Genomic DNA, 17500 nt, shown 5'->3' on the forward strand with positions numbered 1-17500 from the left:
TTAACGATGAGTATTCACGATGAGTATTCAGAATGTTAACGATGAGTATTCAGAATGTTAACGATGAGTATTCAGAATGTTAACGATGAGTATTCAGAATGTTAACGATGAGTATTCAGAATGTTACGATGAGTATTCAGAATGTTAACGATGAGTATTCAGAATGTTAACGATGAGTATTCAGAATGTTAACGATGAGTATTCAGAATGTTACGATGAGTATTCAGAATGTTACGATGAGTATTCAGAATGTTAACGATGAGTATTCAGAATGTTAACGATGAGTATTCAGAATGTTAACGATGAGTATTCAGAATGTTAAGGATGAGTATTCAGAATGTTAACGTTGAGTATTCAGAATGTTAACGATGGGTATTCAGAATGTTACGATGAGTATTCAGAATGTTATACTCATATCTACTCCTGGAGAGAACAGCTTTAGTCTCTACTATACTCATATCTACTTTATGCTACTACACTCACACACACACAATACTCAGCTATGGTTTCACTCAACAATATAGAGAGACAGAGGACTTTAGATTTATATGAATATATATATATATATATATATATATATATACACAGTACCGGTCAAAAGTTTAGACACATATTTTTACTATTTTCTACATTGTAGAATAATAAAACTATGAAATAACCCCCCAAAAAGTGTTAAACAAATCAAAATCTCTGTGTGTGTCTGGTCCTGTAGTCCTCTGTCTCTCTGTCTGGTCCTGTAGTCCTCTGTCTCTCTGTCTGGTCCTGTAGTCCTCTGTCTCCCCATCTATCTGCGTAACCATGGTAACACCCCTTGACCTCTGACCCCTCTAGTGGACAACCAGCACATGCTGCACTACATTCGAGACAAGACAGCGGTCCCCTACTTCAGTAACCTGGTCTGGTTCATCGGCTCCCACGTCATCGAGCTGGACAAGTGTGTTCAGACGGACCAAGAGTGAGTACACACACACACACACACACACACACACACACACACACAAAGATATACACACACACATAAAGATACACACACACACACAAAGATATACACACACACACACACACATACACACACACACATAAAGGCACACACACATAAAGGCACACAAAGACACACACACACACACATTTAAACACACACACACACACACATAAAGACACACACACACACACACACACACACATAAACACACACACGGCAGCAACGTCATCAAACTGGACCAAATGTTTTCAGTCCTTTTTCATTCTACTAACTGTTATCATTTAGCTTCTCATACATTTCAATAGAACGTGCTGGATACCTTCAGATGGGTCATTCTCACTGTGTCCACTACGTTATCTATCCTTCAGATGGGTCATTCTCACTGTGTCCACTACGTTATCTATCCTTCAGATGGGTCATTCTCACTGCGTCCACTAGGTTATCTATCCTTCAGATGGGTCATTCTCACTGCGTCCACTAGGTTATCTATCCTTCAGATGGGTCATTCTCACTGCGTCCACTACGTTATCTATCTATCCTTCAGATGGGTCATTCTCACTGTGTCCACTAGGTTATCTAACCTTCAGATGGGTCATTCTCACTGCGTCCACTAGGTTATCTATCCTTCAGATGGGTCATTCTCACTGTGTCCACTACGTTATCTATCCTTCAGATGGGTCATTCTCACTGCGTCCACTAGGTTATCTATCCTTCAGATGGGTCATTCTCACTGCGTCCACTACGTTATCTATCTATCCTTCAGATGGCTCATTCTCACTGTGTCCACTAGGTTATCTATCCTTCAGATGGGTCATTCTCACTGCGTCCACTAGGTTATCTATCCTTCAAATGGGTCATTCTCACTGTGTCCACTAGGTTATCTATCCTTCAGATGGGTCATTCTCACTGTGTCCACTACGTTATCTATCCTTCAGATGGGTCATTCTCACTGTGTCCACTACGTTATCTAACCTTCAGATGGGTCATTCTCACTGCGTCCACTAGGTTATCTATCCTTCAGATGGGTCATTCTCACTGCGTCCACTAGGTTATCTATCCTTCAGATGGGTCATTCTCACTGTGTCCACTACGTTATCTATCTATCCTTCAGATGGGTCATTCTCACTGTGTCCACTAGGTTATCTATCCTTCAGATGGGTCACTCTCACTGCGTCCACTGGTTTATCTATCCTTCAGATGGGTCATTCTCACTGCGTCCACTAGGTTATCTATCCTTCAGATGGGTCATTCTCACTGTGTCCACTACGTTATCTATCTATCCTTCAGATGGGTCATTCTCACTGTGTCCACTAGGTTATCTATCCTTCAGATGGGTCACTCTCACTGCGTCCACTGGTTTATCTATCCTTCAGATGGGTCATTCTCACTGCGTCCACTAGGTTATCTATCCTTCAGATGGGTCATTCTCACTGTGTCCACTACGTTATCTATCTATCCTTCAGATGGGTCATTCTCACTGTGTCCACTAGGTTATCTATCCTTCAGATGGGTCACTCTCACTGCGTCCACTGGGTTATCTATCCTTCAGATGGGTCATTCTCACTGTGTCCACTGGGTTATCTATCCTTCAGATGGGTCATTCTCACTGCGTCCACTAGGTTATCTATCCTTCAGATGGGTCATTCTCACTGTGTCCACTAGGTTATCTATCCTTCAGATGGGTCATTCTCACTGTGTCCACTAGGTTATCTATCCTTCAGATGGGTCATTCTCACTGTGTCCACTGGGTTATCTATCCTTCAGATGGGTCATTCTCACTGCGTCCACTAGGTTATCTAACCTTCAGATGGGTCATTCTCACTGTGTCCACTACGTTATCTATCTAACCTTCAGATGGGTCATTCTCACTGTGTCCACTAGGTTATCTATCTATCCTTCAGATGGGTCATTCTCACTGTGTCCACTACGTTATCTAACCTTCAGATGGGTCATTCTCACTGTGTCCACTACGTTATCTAACCTTCAGATGGGTCATTCTCACTGTGTCCACTACGTTATCTATCTAACCTTCAGATGGGTCATTCTCACTGCGTCCACTAGGTTATCTATCCTTCAGATGGGTCATTCTCACTGTGTCCACTACGTTATCTATCTAACCTTCAGATGGGTCATTCTCACTGTGTCCACTACGTTATCTATCTAACCTTCAGATGGGTCATTCTCACTGTGTCCACTAGGTTATCTATCTAACCTTCAGATGGGTCATTCTCACTGTGTCCACTAGGTTATCTATCTAACCTTCAGATGGGTCATTCTCACTGTGTCCACTAGGTTATCTATCTAACCTTCAGATGGGTCATTCTCACTGTGTCCACTAGGTTATCTATCTAACCTTCAGATGGGTCATTCTCACTGTGTCCACTACGTTATCTATCTAACCTTCAGATGGGTCATTCTCACTGTGTCCACTACGTTATCTATCTAACCTTCAGATGGGTCATTCTCACTGTGTCCACTACGTTATCTATCCTTCAGATGGGTCATTCTCACTGCGTCCACTACGTTATCTATCCTTCAGATGGGTCATTCTCACTGCGTCCACTACGTTATCTATCCTTCAGATGGGTCATTCTCACTCTGTCCACTACGTTATCTATCCTTCAGATGGGTCATTCTCACTGCGTCCACTGGGTTATCTATCTATCCTTCAGATGGGTCATTCTCACTGTGTCCACTAGGTTATCTATCCTTCAGATGGGTCATTCTCACTGTGTCCACTACGTTATCTATCTAACCTTCAGATGGGTCATTCTCACTGTGTCCACTACGTTATCTATCCTTCAGATGGGTCATTCTCACTCTGTCCACTACGTTATCTATCCTTCAGATGGGTCATTCTCACTGCGTCCACTGGGTTATCTATCTATCCTTCAGATGGGTCATTCTCACTGTGTCCACTAGGTTATCTATCCTTCAGATGGGTCATTCTCACTGTGTCCACTACGTTATCTATCTAACCTTCAGATGGGTCATTCTCACTGTGTCCACTACGTTATCTATCCTTCAGATGGGTCATTCTCACTGTGTCCACTACGTTATCTATCTATCCTTCAGATGGGTCATTCTCACTGTGTCCACTAGGTTATCTATCCTTCAGATGGGTCATTCTCACTGTGTCCACTACGTTATCTAACCTTCAGATGGGTCATTCTCACTGTGTCCACTAGGTTATCTATCCTTCAGATGGGTCATTCTCACTGTGTCCACTACGTTATCTAACCTTCAGATGGGTCATTCTCACTGTGTCCACTAGGTGTCAGTGTTGTCTCAGTTTAGACTTTCTACCTGTCAGAGAGATCAGATGAAGATATTGTCCTCTTGGGGAAGGTTGTGTTTGCACTGCAGCCTTGGGTATACATTCAGATACACGCTGTTACAGACCAGATCAATACACACTGTTACAGACCAGATCAATACACACTGTTACAGACCAGATCAATACACACTGTTACAGACCAGATCAATACACACTGTTACAGACCAGATCAATACAGACCAGATCATTACACACTGTTACAGACCAGATCAATACACACTGTTACAGACCAGATCAATACACACTGTTACAGACCAGATCAATACAGACCAGATCATTACACACTGTTACAGACCAGATCAATACACACTGTTACAGACCAGATCAATACACACTGTTACAGACCAGATCAATACACACTGTTACAGACCAGATCAATACAGACCAGATCATTACACACTGTTACAGACCAGATCAATACACACTGTTACAGACCAGATCAATACACACTGTTACAGACCAGATCAATACAGACCAGATCATTACACACTGTTACAGACCAGATCAATACACACTGTTACAGACCAGATCAATACACACTGTTACAGACCAGATCAATACACACTGTTACAGACCAGATCAATACACACTGTTACAGACCAGATCAATACACACTGTTACAGACCAGATCAATACACACTGTTACAGACCAGATCAATACACACTGTTTCAGACCAGATCAATACAGACCAGATCATTACACACTGTTACAGACCAGATCAATACACACTGTTACAGACCAGATCATTACACACTGTTACAGACCAGATCAATACACACTGTTACAGACCAGATCAATACACACTGTTTCAGACCAGATCAATACAGACCAGATCAATACACACTGTTACAGACCAGATCAATACACACTGTTACAGACCAGATCAATACACACTGTTACAGACCAGATCAATACACACTGTTACAGACCAGATCAATACACACTGTTACAGACCAGATCAATACACACTGTTACAGACCAGATCATTACACACTGTTACAGACCAGATCAATACACACTGTTACAGACCAGATCAATACACACTGTTACAGACCAGATCAATACACACTGTTACAGACCAGATCAATACACACTGTTACAGACCAGATCAATACACACTGTCACAGACCAGATCAATACACACTGTTACAGACCAGATCAATACACACTGTTACAGACCAGATCAATACACGCTGTTACAGACCAGATCAATACACACTGTTACAGACCAGATCAATACACACTGTTACAGACCAGATCAATACACACTGTTACAGACCAGATCAATACACACTGTTACAGACCCCCTCTCCCCCTCTCCAGGCATCGTAACAGCTCTCCTCTCCCCCCTCTCCCCCTCTCCAGACATCGTAACAGCTCTCCTCTCCCCCCTCTCCCCCCTCCCCCTCTCCAGACACCGTAACAGCTCTCCTCTCCCCCCTCTCCCCCTCTCCAGGCACCGTAACAGCTCTCCTCTCCCCCCTCTCCCCCTCTCTAGGCACCGTAACAGCTCTCCTCTCCCCCCTCTCCCCCCTCTCCCCCTCTCCAGGCATCGTAACAGCTCTCCTCTCCCCCCTCTCCCCCCTCTCCCCCTCCAGGCACCGTAACAGCTCTCCTCTCCCCCCTCTCCCCCTCTCCAGACATCGTAACAGCGCTCCTCTCCCCCCTCTCCCCCTCTCCAGACATCGTAACAGCTCTCCTCTCCCCCCTCTCCCCCCTCTCCCCCTCTCCAGGCATCGTAACAGCTCTCCTCTCCCCCCTCTCCCCCCTCTCCCCCTCTCCCCCCTCCAGGCATCGTAACAGCTCTCCTCTCCCCCTCTCCCCCCTCTCCCCCTCTCCCCCCTCCAGGCATCGTAACAGCTCTCCTCTCCCCCTCCAGGCATCATAACAGCTCTCCTCTCCCCCCTCTCCCCCTCTCCAGGCATCGTAACAGGGGGAAGCTGAGTGACTTGGTAGCAGAGCATCTGGATCATCTCCACTACCTGAACGATATCCTGACTATCAACTGCGAGTTCCTCAACGACGTCCTGACAGACCACCTCCTCAACCGTCTCTTCCTGCCTCTCTACGTCTTCTCTCTGGTCTGCCCTGAACAGGTAGGTGGAGGGGTGTGTGTGTGTGTGTGTGTGTGTGTGTGTGTGTGTGTGTGTGTGTGTGTGTGTGTACACGGTGTAACCAATACTAAAGTGTACCTGACATGTTGTCTGTCTGTGTTTCAGTCTGAAGATCGTAAGATCAACCCTCAGGTGTCCCTTAACCTACTGTCACAGGTATGTATACACACACACACACACACACACACACACACACACACACACACACACACACACACACACACACACACACACACACACACACACACACACACACACACACACACTCTCATCTCATCTCACCTCATTACATCTCACCTCATCTCACCTCATCACACCTCACCACATCACACCTCACCACATCACACCACATCACATCTCACCTCATTACCTCACACCTCATTACATCTCACCTCACCACATCACACCTCACCACATCTCACCTCACCACATCTCACCTCATCACACCTCACCACATCTCACCTCATCACACCTCACCACACCTCATCAAACCACACCTCATCACATCTGCCAAGCTTGTTTGATGAGGTGAGATGTGATGTGATGAGGTGAGATGTGCGGTGTGATGGGGTGAGGTGTGATGAGGTATGGTGTGATGAGGTGTGATGCGGTTTGATGAGGTGAGAAGTGATGTGATGAGGTGTGATGTGATGTGATGTGATGAGGTGAGATGTGATGTGATGAGGTGAGATGTAATGAGGTGAGATGTGATGGGGTGTGATGAGGTATGATGTGGTGAGGTGTGATGAGGTGTGATGAGGTGAGATGTGGTGAGGTGTGATGTGAGAGATGTGATGAGGTGTGATGTGAGATGAGGTGAGATGTGATGAGGTGAGATGTGATGTGGTGTGATGAGGTGTGGTTTGATGAGGTGTGATGTAATGAGGTGAGATGTGATGGGGTGAGGTGTGATGGGACCTCACCACAGGGATACTGCCACCACCATGCTTCACCGTAGGGATACTGCCACCACCATGCTTCACCATAGGGATACTGCCACCACCATGCTTCACCGTAGGGATGCTGCCACCACCATGCTTCACCGTAGGGATACTGCCACCACCATGCTTCACCATAGGGATACTGCCACCACCATGCTTTACCGTAGGCATACTGCCACCAACATGCTTCACCGTAGGGATGCTGCCACCACCATGCTTCACCGTAGGGATACTGCCACCACCATGCTTCACCGTAGGGATACTGCCACCACCATGCTTCACCGTAGGGATGCTGCCACCACCATGCTTCACCGTAGGGATACTGCTACCACCATGCTTCACCATAGGGATACTGCCACCACCGTGCTTCACCATAGGGATACTGCCACCACCGTGCTTCACCGTAGGGATACTGCCACCACCATGCTTCACCGTAGGGATACTGCCACCACCATGCTTCACCGTAGGGATGCTGCCACCACCATGCTTCACCGTAGGGATACTGCTACCACCATGCTTCACCATAGGGATACTGCCACCACCGTGCTTCACCATAGGGATACTGCCACCACCGTGCTTCACCGTAGGGATACTGCCACCACCATGCTTCACCGTAGGGATACTGCCACCACCATGCTTCACCGTAGGGATGGACATACAGAGGTAAAACTGCATATGAACGTTGTTATTTTGGTTGGGTGTATCTCTAGGTGTTTCTCATCATCCACTACCAGCCGCTGGTCAACTCTCTGGCTGAAGTCATCTTCAATGGAGACCTGTCTGTCTTCACACAACACAAGAACACGGTGAGTACACACACACACACACACACACACACACACACACACACACACACACACACACATATATATATATACACTGCTCAAAAAAATAAAGGGAACACTTAAACAACACAATGTAACTCCAAGTCAATCACACTTCTGTGAAATCAAACTGTCCAGTTAGGAAGCAACACTGATTGACAATACATTTCACATGCTGTTGTGCAAATGGAATAGACAACAGGTGGAAATTATAGGCAATTAGCAAGACACCCCCAATAAAGGAGTGGTTCTGCAGGTGGGGACCACAGACCACTTCTCAGTTCCTATGCTTCCTGGCTGATGTTTTGGTCACTTTTGAATGCTGGGGGTGCTTTCACTCTAGTGGTAGCATGAGACGGAGTCTACAACCCACACAAGTGGCTCAGGTAGTGCAGCTCATCCAGGATGGCACATCAATGCGAGCTGTGGCAAGAAGGTTTGCTGTGTCTGTCAGCGTAGTGTCCAGAGCATGGAGGCGCTACCAGGAGACAGGCCAGTACATCAGGAGACGTGGAAGAGGCCGTAGGAGGGCAACAACCCAGCAGCAGGACCGCTACCTCCGCCTTTGTGCAAGGAGGAGCAGGAGGAGCACTGCCAGAGCCCTGCAAAATGACCTCCAGCAGGCCACAAATGTGCATGTGTCTGCTCAAACGGTCAGAAACAGACTCCATGAGGGTGGTATGAGGGCCCGACGTCCACAGGTGGGGGTTGTGCTTACAGCCCAACACCGTGCAGGACGTTTGGCATTTGCCAGAGAACACCAAGATTGGCAAATTCGCCACTGGCGCCCTGTGCTCTTCACAGATGAAAGCAGGTTCACACTGAGCACGTGACAGACGTGACAGAGTCTGGAGACGCCGTGGAGAACGTTCTGCTGCCTGCAACATCCTCCAGCATGACCGGTTTGGCGGTGGGTCAGTCATGGTGTGGGGTGGCATTTCTTTGGGGGGCCGCACAGCCCTCCATGTGCTCGCCAGAGGTAGCCTGACTGCCATTAGGTACCGAGATGAGATCCTCAGACCCCTTGTGAGACCATATGCTGGTGCGGTTGGCCCTGGGTTCCTCCTAATGCAAGACAATGCTAGACCTCATGTGGCTGGAGTGTGTCAGTAGTTCCTGCAAGAGGAAGGCATTGATGCTATGGACTGGCCCGCCCGTTCCCCAGACCTGAATCCAATTGAGCACATCTGGGACATCATGTCTTGCTCCATCCACCAACGCCACATTGCACCACAGACTGTCCAGGAATTGGCGGATGCTTTAGTCCAGGTCTGGGAGGAGATCCCTCAGGAGACCATCTGCCACCTCATCAGGAGCATGCCCAGGCGTTGTAGGGAGGTCATACAGGCACGTGGAGGCCACACACACTACTGAGCCTCAATTTGACTTGTTTTAAGGACATTACATCAAAGTTGGATCAGCCTGTAGTGTGGTTTTCCACTTTAATTTTGAGTGTGACTCCAAATCCAGACCTCCATGGGTTGATACATTGGATTTCCATTGATTCTTTTTGTGTGATTTTGTTGTCAGCACATTCAACTATGTGAAGAAAAAAGTATTTAATAAGATCATTTCTTTCATTCAGATATAGGATGTGTATGTTTAAGTGTTCCCTTTATTTTTTTGAGCAGTATATATATATATATATATATATATATACACACACACACATACAGTGACCTTCGGAAAGTATTCAGACCCCTTAACTTTTTCCACATTTTGTTACGTTACAGCCTTTTCTAAAATGTATTAAATTGTTTTTTTCCCCTCATCAATCTACACACAGTAGCCCATACTGACATCACAATACCCCATAATGACATCACAATACCCCATAATGACATCACAATACCCCATAATGACGAAGCAAAAACTTTATTTATTTTTTTGGGGGGGGGGGAAACATAAGTATTCATGACCCTTTACTCAGTACTTTGTTAAAGCACCTTTGTCAGCGATTACAGCCTTGAGTCTTCTTGGGTATGATGCTACAAGCTTGGCACACCTGTATTTGGGGAGTTTCTCCCATTCTTCTCTGCAGATGCTCTCAAGCTCTGTCAGGTTGGATTGGGAGTGTCCCTGCACGGCTATTGTCAGGTCTCTCCAGAGATGTTCGAACAGGTTAAAGTCTGGGCTCTGGCTGAGCCACTCCTGGACATTCAGAGGCTTGTCCCGAAGCCACTCCTGTATTGTCTTTGTTGTGTGCTTCGCCCCAGTCTGAGATCCTGAGGGCTCTGAAGCAGGTTTTCATCAAGGATCTCTGTTCTTTGTTCCTTTCATCTTTCCCTCAATCCTGACTAGTCTCCCAGTCCCTGCCGCTGAAAAACATCCCCACAGCATGATGCTGTCACCACCATGCTTCACCGTAGGGATGGTGCCAGGTTTCCTCCAGACGTGACTCTTGGCATTCAGGCCAAAGAGTTCAATCTTGGTTTCATCAGACCAGAGAATCTTATTTCTCATAGTCAGAGTCCTTTAGGTGCCTTTTGGAAAAGTCAAAGTGGGCTGTCATGTGCCTTTCACTGAGGAGTGGCTTCTGTCTTGTCACTCTACCATAAAGGCCTGATTGGTGGAGTGCTGTTGAAGACATTACTATTCAGACACATCTGTTATTCACATCACATGAAGATATTATCATTCAGACTCATCTGTTATTCACATCACATGAAGACATTATCATTCAGACTCATCTGTTATTCACATCACATGAAGACATTATCATTCAGACACATTGCTTCTGTTATTCACATCTCATTCAGACATTATCATTCAGACATTATCATTCAGACACATCTGTTATTCAAACCAACATGAAGACATCATCATTCAGACATTATCATTCAGACATTATCATTCAGACATGATCATTCAGACATGATCATTCAGACACATTGCTTCTGTTATTCACATCTCATTCAGACATTATCATTCAGACATTATCATTCAGACATGATCATTCAGACATGATCATTCAGACATGATCATTCAGACATTATCATTCAGACATTATCATTCAGACATTATCATTCAGACATTATCATTCAGACATGATCATTCAGACATGATCATTCAGACATTATCATTCAGACATGATCATTCAGACACATTGCATCTGTTATTCTCCCACTCCTTTTCTCTCGTCTCTCTCCATTGTGAATAGATGAAATTACACATTTACCAGTTTTTATTTTATTTGAATATTTAAAACAATTATTTACTGAACAAACGGTAAGATAATTCTCTCCTGCTAATGCTGTGTTGTTTCATGGTATCCACTCTAGCACCCTGCAGCTAATCTGGGCGTATGGTTTTACTAGATATATCTGGAGCAAACAACTGGTTGACTTTGTGCTTTTGAAACGGTACAGCTGGTGTTCCAGTAACAGGATGTAGGGTGGTTGTAACTGTGCTAGAGAGCAGTAGAACAAAGGCCTCAGTGGCCCTTAGACATCCTGGCATCTGGGAAATTAGGCCAGGTTCCTGGGGGGGGTTAAGATAAGGTGCAGATAAAGACAGGATGAACCCAAGGTGGCTTATGGTCCCCCCCCCCCCCCCCCCCCCCCCAATCTATATGGGGGTGGAGGAACCAAGCATTCTGGGTATTAGCTATCTAAACTGTGTATTGTCTGTAAAGGGTATGGCTCTCAGCCTAACAGTCAGTCAAGACTTTTGCGCTGACGGTTTCGTGTGTGTGTGTGTGTGTGTGTGTGTGTGTGTGTGTGTGTGTGTGTGTGTGTGTGTGTGTGTGTGTTTGTATGTACAGTTGAAGTCGGAAGTTTACATACACCTTCGCCAAATACATTTAAACTCAGTTTTTCACAATTCCTGACATTTAATCCTAGTAAAAATGCCCTGTTTTAAGTCAGTTAGGATCACCACTTTATTTTAAAGATGTGAAATGTCAGAATAATAGTAGAGAGAATGATTTATTTCAGCTTTTATTTCTTTCATCATATTCCCAGTGGGTCTGAAGTTTACATACACTCAATTAGTATTTGGTAGCATTGCCTTTAAATTGTTTACCTTGGGTCAAACGTTTCAGGTAGCCTTCCACAAGCTTCCCACAATAAATTGGGTGAATTTTGGCCCATTCCTCCTGACAGAGCTGGTGTAACCGAGTCAGGTTTGTAGGCCTCCTTGCTCACACACACTTTTTCAGTTCTGCCCACAAATGTTCTATGGGATTGAGGTCAGGGCTTTGTGATGGCCACTCCAATACCTTGACTTTGTTGTCCTTAAGCCATTTTGCCACAACTTTGGAAGTATGCTTAAGGTCATTGTCCATTTGGAAGATCCATTTGTGACCAAGCTTTAACTTCCTGACTGAAGTCTTGAGATGCTGCTTCAATATATCCACATCATTTTCCTTCCTCATGATGCCATCTATTTTGTGAAGTGCACCAGTCCCTCCTGCAGCAAACCTTCCCCACAACATGATGCTGCAACCCCCGTGCTTCACGGTTGGGATGGTGTTCTTCGGCTTGCAAGCCTCCCCCTTTTTCCTCCAAACATAACGATGCTCATTATGGCCAAACAGTTCTTGTATTGTTTAATCAGACCAGAGGACATTTCTCCAAAAAGTATGATCTTTGTCCCCATGTGCAGTTGCAAACCGTAGTCTGGCTTTTTTATGGTGGTTTTGGAGCAGTGGCTTCTTCCTTGCTGAGCGGCCTTTCAGGTTATGTCGATACAGGACTCATTTTACTGTGGATATAGATACTTTTGTACCTGTTTCCTCCAGCATCTTCACAAGGTCATTTGCTGTTGTTCTGGGATTGATTTGCACTTTTCTCACCAAAGTAAGTTCATCTCTAGGAGACAGAACGTGTCTCCTTCCTGAGCGGTATGACGGCTGCTTGGTCCCATGGTGTTTATACTTGGGTACTATTGTTTGTACAGATGAACGTGGTACCTTCAGGCGTTTGGAAATTGTTCCCAAGGATGAACCAGACTTGTGGAGGTCTACAATCTTTTTTTCTTCTGAGGTCTTGGCTGATTTCTTTTGATTTTCCCATGATGTCAAGCAAAGAGGCACTGAGTTTGAAGGTAGGCCTTGAAATACATCCACAGGTACACCTCCAATGGACTCAAAATATGTCAATTAGCCTATCAGAAGCTTCTAAAGCCATGACATCATTTCCTGGAATTTTTCAAGCTATTTTAAGGCACAGTCAACTTAGTGTATGTAAACTTCTGACCCACTGGAATTGTGATACAGTGAATTATAAGTGAAATAATCTGCCTGTGAACAATTGTTGACAAAATGACTTTGTGTCATGCACAAAGTAGATGTCCTAACCGACTTGCCAAAACTATAGTTTGTTAACAAAACATTTGTGGAGTGGTTGAAAAACGAGTTTTAATGACATCAACCTAAGTGTATGTACACTTCCCACTTCAACTGTGTCTATCTCTCGCTCTTACATCAGGTGTGTAACACACACACACACACACACACACACACACACACACACACACACACACACACACACACGGTGTTCATTTCTGCGTCATAATTTGTTTTGGTAACAACACGGCCTCTCTCACTGGTGAAGAACATGCGATGTGACTGTCTTGCGTGTGTCTTACGTGTGTGTGGTCTGTGGCTATCATTTTCCTTCTTCTAAACGTGAGTGGTTTACCAGAACCTGCTTGCTGCAGACTGGCTGTACACCTGCTGCGCAAGCACACACACACACACACACACGCACACACACACACGCACACCTTCAATGCAACAAAACGTGGTTCCTAGAATGTGGTGCAGTTTTAAAAGTGGAGGATTGTTTGTGTACGTGACTGTAATCTCTAATTGGTGATGTGTCTGCTACAGTAGCATTCGGGAAAAGTATTCAGACCCCTTGACTTTTTCCACGTTTTATTACATTAATAAATCCTTATTTTAAAATGGATTAAATTGTTTTTACCCCTCCACCCCCCTCCTCATCAATCTACACACAATACAACATAATAACAAAGTAAAAAACAGGTTTCTTGACATTTTAGCAAATGTATTAAAATAAAATAAAAAACTGAAATATCACATTAAGGTTGTTTATACCATATGTAAATTCATTCACACATACGTTCATTAATTAATTAATTAATTCACTTCCTTATGGGATGGAAAGTAGACTGTTGTCCGTTGTCTGCACCAGGAAGATCCAGATCATTTTTAAAAGGGGGGGGGGATTTCTTCCAGCTGAAAACATGTCGTTGTTTATGTAAAATTATATCTAGAGGAGATAAAGAGATTATTATTATTACACACACACCATCACCCCCACACCTCCAAACACCAGGGACCTGTTTACTCTAAACTCACACCAGCTTAACAGGCCTCTTCTCAGCAGGCGAGATCACTTCCTGTTAGCAGTGGTGTATTGTGGTTAATGGATGACAGCCTTAGACGAAATGACAGGCCGAAGATTAGAAGATGAACCAACCACACACACACACACACACACACACACACTGTGGTCACGTAGCTCAACTCGGGCCTAGATATTCTCGTCTTCCATTGACTGTTACTGTCAGTCAATGGAAGACTGTTCTGTTCTGTGGTGGGTCCTGTTAAAACTCTTACTGGAAGAACTTGACTGGCCTGCACAGAGTCCTAACCTTAACCCCATGGAAGTTCTTTGGGATGAATTGGAACTGTCCTCTGGTTGGCCACTTGTTGTTGATCAGTAGCTAATAAACTGATCCAGGAACTGTCCTCTGGTTGGCCAACTGATCCAGGAACTGTCCTCTGATTGGCCAACTGATCCAGGAACTGTCCTCTGGTTGGCCAACTGATCCAGGAACTGTCCTCTGGTTGGCCACTTGTTGTTGATCAGTAGCTAACAAACAGACTATACAAAATGGAGACAGAACTCACCACCCAGACTAAACAAAATGGAGACAGAACTCACCACCCAGACTATACAAAGTTACAAAGTCCTTGACTGTCTTTCATCTATGAGCATTGTGTGTTTAACATTTTCGCTCCCTCCCTCCCTCCCTCCCTCCCTCCCTCCCTCCCTCCCTCCCTCCCTCCCTCCCTCCCTCCCTCCCTCCCTCCCTCGCGCTCTCTCCCCTCCCTCCCTCCCTCCCTCCCTCCCTCCCTCCCTCCCTCCCTCCCTCCCTCCCTCCCTCCCTCCCTCCCTCCCTCCCTCCCTCCCTCCCTCCCTCCCTCCCTCCCTCTCTCTCTCCCCCATCTCTCTCTCTCTCCCCCGCATCCCTCTCTCCCTCCCTCCCTTCCTTCCTTCCTTCCTCTGTCTCTCCAGGTCAGTGCAGGCGTCCGTCGCTTCACCAAGCCTCCTGAGTCTCTGGAGCGGTCTCTGGAGCTGTCCTGCAATCGGGGGCGCAAGCGAGCCCAGAAACGCCCCAACTATAAGAACCTGGGAGAAGAGGAGGAAGAGGAGAGGCCGGGAGGAGGAGAGGAGGGCTTGGAGGACAGCGAGAGGGAGAGGGAGAAGGCTAAAGGTACAGAAGGGAGCAGTAAGGGAAGCAGCAGGACAAGTGGGGAGATGGAAGGTGAGTGTGAGTGTGTGTACAGGACAGGAGAACTACATATCCCATCACCACCCTGTGATTACCTACCCAGTAGCCAGTGCGGCAGTGGCCCTCCTCTCCAAACTGTCACCCTCTGAAATAAATTATAAAAAATACCTCAATAGATTAAATTCTAGTCAAATGAATATAAAACGCAGACCTGTAGATCAGTATCTCGCTGTCTTCTCCCTGAAGACTGAATTAATAGGTCCGTTTTTTTCATCTGAACACTAAAATCCAGTTTGGAGACTAAGCCTGTCACTGTCACTCACTACGGTCTCCACGGTTACAACTGTCACTACCCGCGGTCTCCCACGGTTACGCCTGCGGTCTCCTCCCCCCCCCCCCCCCCGGTCTCCACTGTGACACCATTTCACCCTGTGCTCCTCACCTCTCCGCCTGTCTCTCATCTCTCCTGGTGTTTTCACATGACTACATTATTACGATTCATATCCCCCACCCATATGACAGGCTGTGTGTCCTGGTGGTGTAATAACAGGCTGTGTGTTCTGGTGGTGTAATAACAGGCTGTGTGTTTTAGTGTAATAACAGGCTGTGTGTCCTGGTGGTGTAATAACAGGCTGTGTGTTCTGGTGGTGTAATAACAGGCTGTGTGTCCTGGTGGTGTAATAACAGGCTGTGTGTCCTGGTGGTGTAATAACAGGCTGTGTGTTCTGGTGGTGTAATAACAGGCTGTGTGTTCTGGTGGTGTAATAACAGGCTGTGTGTTTTAGTGTAATAACAGGCTGTGTGTTATAGTGTAATAACAGGCTGTGTGTTATAGTGTAATAACAGGCTGTGTGTCCTGGTGGTGTAATAACAGGCTGTGTGTCCTGGTGGTGTAATAACAGGCTTTGTGTCCTGGTGGTGTAATAACAGGCTGTGTGTCCTGGTGGTGTAATAACAGGCTGTGTGTCCTGGTGGTGTAATAACAGGCTGTGTGTTCTGGTGGTGTAATAACAGGCTGTGTGTTCTGGTGGTGTAATAACAGGCTGTGTGTTTTAGTGGTGTAATAACAGGCTGTGTGTCCTGGTGGTGTAATAACAGGCTGTGTGTTCTGGTGGTGTAATAACAGGCTGTGTGACCTGGTGGTGTAATAACAGGCTGTGTGTCCTGGTGGTGTAATAACAGGCTGTGTGTCCTGGTGGTGTAATAACAGGCTGTGTGTCCTGGTGGTGTAATAACAGGCTGTGTGTCCTGGTGGTGTAATAACAGGCTGTGTGTCCTGGTGGTGTAATAACAGGCTGTGTGTCCTGGTGGTGTAATAACAGGCTGTGTGTTTTAGTGGTGTAATAACAGGCTGTGTGTCCTGGTGGTGTAATAACAGGCTGTGTGTCCTGGTGGTGTAATAACAGGCTGTGTGTCCTGGTGGTGTAATAACAGGCTGTGTGTCCTGGTGGTGTAATAACAGGCTGTGTGTCCTGGTGGTGTAATAACAGGCTGTGTGTTTTAGTGGTGTAATAACAGGCTGTGTGTCCTGGTGGTGTAATAACAGGCTGTGTGTTCTGGTGGTGTAATAACAGGCTGTGTGTTTTAGTGTAATAACAGGCTGTGTGTTTTAGTGGTGTAATAACAGGCTGTGTGTCCTGGTGGTGTAATAACAGGCTGTGTGTCCTGGTGGTGTAATAACAGGCTGTGTGTTCTGGTGGTGTAATAACAGGCTGTGTGTCCTGGTGGTGTAATAACAGGCTGTGTGTTCTGGTGGTGTAATAACAGGCTGTGTGTTTTAGTGTAATAACAGGCTGTGTGTTATAGTGTAATAACA

At 45.8% G+C, this 17500-nt stretch overlaps 1 protein-coding gene across 2 annotated transcripts in view; it reads left to right on the plus strand.

The window, feature by feature from the left end:
- Positions 1-17500, plus strand: part of LOC106592203 (C-type lectin domain containing 16A) — a 72121-nt gene that overhangs the window by 13534 nt on the left and 41087 nt on the right. The window contains exons 6-10 of one of the 2 annotated variants that reach the window (XM_082972981.1): positions 832-955; positions 6242-6416; positions 6540-6590; positions 8086-8181; positions 15468-15717. In XM_082972981.1, the coding sequence (XP_082829107.1) occupies positions 832-955; positions 6242-6416; positions 6540-6590; positions 8086-8181; positions 15468-15717 (696 nt within the window). The remainder of the gene's footprint in view (positions 1-831; positions 956-6241; positions 6417-6539; positions 6591-8085; positions 8182-15467; positions 15718-17500) is intronic. The other variant, XM_082972982.1, reaches the window with a different exon arrangement.

This window comes from Salmo salar, chromosome 03 (assembly GCF_965601325.2).
Source record: "Salmo salar chromosome 03, fSalSal1, whole genome shotgun sequence".
NCBI lineage: Eukaryota > Metazoa > Chordata > Actinopteri > Salmoniformes > Salmonidae > Salmo > Salmo salar.